The following is a 3,404-nucleotide window of genomic DNA, read 5'->3' as shown; positions in this document are numbered from 1 at the left end:
CTGATAAAGGAGCAGGACTGACGCAACACAGCCACGCTCGCTCTGCCATGCACGTGGCAGCCTGAAACGGCATGGAGCCCAGCCCACAGTAAAAAAACTAAGGGTTATCTGGTGTGCTTGTGCAGACGGGACTCTGCGGCCGGGATGGGGGTGAGCGGGGAGGAGAGCGAGGGAGATCCACAGAAACAGCCGTTACTCGCTCGTGGAGGACGCTGAACAGAGTGCCGACCGTGACACGCTGGTATACCAGGCGGGTCCTCTCCAGGTCCTGGGACAGGCACACAGCCATCAGCTGCAGCAGGTAGGGGTGCCGCAGCTTGCTGCAAAAGAAAAGGAGCTTCAGCTGAGGTGAGGGGAGGAGGACACGATGAAAAAAATGGGTGCTATCCTCTCCTCTAGGCCCTGTGAACACATTCTAAACAAATACCACTTGTACGCCATTTTCCTAAGACACGATGGGGTGGGGGTGAGGTGGGGGCCTCTCTTGGTGGACCCTGTGACCTGTAGCTAGCCAGAACCCGAGGGCCGAGAGTCATCAATGGCAATAATGACACAGTGCTAAGAGCTACTGAGAGAGGCATGCGCCTGCTTCTATTTCATCCTCTCAGATCCTAACAACCACCTGGCAAGACGGGACCAGCAGTTGGCATAATGGCTGTGTCACTGGACTCCCATGTAGTCGACCATGGTTCGAGTCCCAGACCTGGTGGCTTAAACTCAAGCTTGGTGTGTGTGTGTGTGTGTGCCCAAGATCCCAAGAGGAGAATGGAGGAGAAGGGATTGCAGCATGGCCATCTCCCTGGGGGGTGATTTCTCGTTTCCTGTCTCTCTCTGTCTTTCTGGTGAGCACAAACACCCTACAGCAAAAACCTCTTAAAAAAAGAAAAGAAAGGTAATGGACCAGTCAGTGGCATAGTACTAAGGTGGCTAAATCCCACATGGCTGAGTGCCTGCTTTGAGTCCCTGATCAAGAGGCTTGAAAGACACAGTGGGCACGTGTGTCCCCATGCCTAAAATCCCAAGAGAATAGAGGAGAAGGGATTATGGTGTGGCCGTCCCCCCATGGGCCAGCAGTGGCGTGGTGGTGAAGGTGCTGACTCCCTCATGGCCAACCACGGTTTGAGTCCCAGCCTGGATGCTTGAAAATCAGGCCAGGCTCATGTCCAATTGTGGGCAGTGCATGCCCAAAATCCCAGGAGAATGGAGAAGCAATTGGGGCGTGGCCATCCCCCCAGAGTGATTTCTCACTTTCCCTCTGTCTCTCTGGTGAGCACATGCGCCCTATGGCAAAAACATTAAAAAAAAAAAAAATGAAAGAAAGAAAAGAAAAAGAAAACAGGACAGCTGCATGCTGACAGGCACTTGGCCCTAAATGGGATGGGCTGCAGGGGCTGCAGCAGGGGAACCAGACAGATCTGGAGGCTGAACCACCCAGGATCATGGGTTATGGGACACTGACAGAACTTTGCCACACCTCTACCGTCCTCACCCCCAGGCTAGTCATTAGGTCCTCCTCCTGTCTGTTGAGTCAACCAGTTCAGACAGCTGAGAAATGCTGAGGCTGAAGGGGCTGCTGTGGGGCACAGCCTGGGGCCGGGGTCTGTAAAGGACCCCCAACCCCGTACAGGTCTACAGCTTAGGCCTCCCCTCACCTGCAGTGTTCCTGCTCAGCGATCAGCAAGTCGGCCAGCCGCAGCCTGCTGCAGTGTGGGTGGGTGGGCAGATCCAGCTCCTTCACTGTGACCCTGCTCCCGTTCCACACCAGGCTACAGGGGCAGGAGAGTTGGATCAGAAGGGGTGAGAAGCCATATCTTCAGGGAGAGAGCTTCCCCAGGCAAGGACGAGAGGCGGTGCTTGTTACACAGAATCTGCAACGCCCCTTGCACACCGCTGGGTCTTCCCCCCAATATCCCCAGGCACTGAAGCACCCCAGGGAACTTAGGAGCAGGTGGCAGGAAGTCCTGCAGGATTCACGGGAAGAAACGACTGATCAGGTCTGAATTTGGAAAGACAATGGTACCAGCAGGGCTGGAACAGGTAAGACAGAGTCGCCCAGAGAACGGGAGGCCAGTGTGGGAGAGGGACAGCAATGACTTGGGCACAGGCAGCAGCCATGGCATGGAGAGGAGGAGATCTGATAACAAATCAGTATTACAGGCAGAAAACCAAGAAGCCTATGTGCAGGGAATTAGAGGCCTTGGGAATCAGGCAGAGGTCTTTAGAAGGGCATTTCTTCTAAGTGGGAAAGAAACTGCAGGTTCGAGGGGGCTGAGAGACATTGGCCAGGACAGCTCCCATGACCCTGCAAGGGCTGGGTCTCTTGGGACTGAGACCACCCAGGGATTGTGGTCATAAGCGAGTCCTGCTGCTGCCACATCTGCTGCATTTGGTTGGCTAGAGCCACAGCCGATGCCCGTTCATTTTTACATGGGCCTCAATACCCCGGGCCAGTATCAGAGGTAAGACAATCACCACTAAGTGCCTCTAGTTCTGTAAAAAGCAGAGGACTAAACTGTAGAGAATAATCTTGAAGAGCAGTAGCTCTCCCCCAGGACAGCTGGCGATGCCTGTAGGCAGTCAGGTTACAACTGCGAGCAGTGTGAGGGTGTCGGGTGTGAGGGGCTGCTGCTGGCATCCAATGGGTGGACTACAGGTGCTGCCCACGGTGCCCAGGACTGTCCCCAACAGCAAAGGCTCATCTGGCCCAAATGTCTCAAAAGGTTGAGAAATCCTGGTTTAAACATCTCTGAGTGTTCCCTTGTGTTCGAGCAGAAACTCCACAGAGAAGGAAGTCCCACGCGGCCCACTGTTCCCGAGACATCAGCCCCCACCGGCCAGCCCCCGCTTACCTGGTCATGACCATGTAGGGGCCACTGAAGAAAGAGAAGGTGGGCTCATCGTCAGCCTGAACCACTTCCTTCTCTCCAATCACGGGCAGAGACCCTAGATAGGCAAGCTGCGTGCCCCCTGTGAGATAGAACTGACACCAAAGCACAGCCTCAAATTGCCAGGAGAGAAAAGGAAAAAGCAAAACGCCTCCCAAATCTTACCAGTCAGCTAAACGCAATCACAGCTGCTATGTCCCTCTGCAACAGACATTTTTTTTAACCGATGTCAGCTTATATTCTCCTAGAGACCCTGCAAGGCTGTAGCAGTCTTTCCCTTTCACTAGTGAAGAAACTGAGGTGCACAGGAAGAGGGCAGGCTGCCTGAATCACCACGGCTGGGCACAGAGGGGACAGCTGCAGTCCCACAGAGCCCAGGCCTGTGCAGCCAGCGCCTGCACTCCCCCTCTGCCCACCTCCCCAAGCCGCCTAAACACAATGAACAGTCAGACTGGGGGGAGCTATCTGCAAATGTCACTCGTGCATCCATGAATGCCTCCCAGTGGTCTGTTTCCTCGG

The 3,404-nt window shown here is 54.8% G+C and overlaps 2 protein-coding genes across 6 annotated transcripts in view; both read right to left on the bottom strand.

The window, feature by feature from the left end:
- The window catches only part of SKA2 (spindle and kinetochore associated complex subunit 2), a 1,094,818-nt gene that overhangs the window by 592,994 nt on the left and 498,420 nt on the right, over positions 1-3,404 (bottom strand). The window lies entirely within an intron of this gene.
- Positions 1-3,404, bottom strand: part of TEX14 (testis expressed 14, intercellular bridge forming factor) — a 112,291-nt gene that overhangs the window by 79,628 nt on the left and 29,259 nt on the right. For all 5 annotated transcript variants that reach the window (XM_027774233.1, XM_027774235.1, XM_027774234.1 and 2 more), the window contains exons 6-8: positions 2,850-2,980; positions 1,653-1,766; positions 197-320 (exon numbers count right to left, since the gene is read on the bottom strand). In XM_027774233.1, the coding sequence (XP_027630034.1) occupies positions 197-320; positions 1,653-1,766; positions 2,850-2,980 (369 nt within the window). The remainder of the gene's footprint in view (positions 1-196; positions 321-1,652; positions 1,767-2,849; positions 2,981-3,404) is intronic.

Source organism: Tupaia chinensis, unplaced genomic scaffold, assembly GCF_000334495.1.
Source record: "Tupaia chinensis unplaced genomic scaffold, TupChi_1.0 Scaffold000416_1, whole genome shotgun sequence".
Lineage (NCBI taxonomy): Eukaryota > Metazoa > Chordata > Mammalia > Scandentia > Tupaiidae > Tupaia > Tupaia belangeri.
This window is presented reverse-complemented; position numbering and strand designations above follow the sequence as displayed.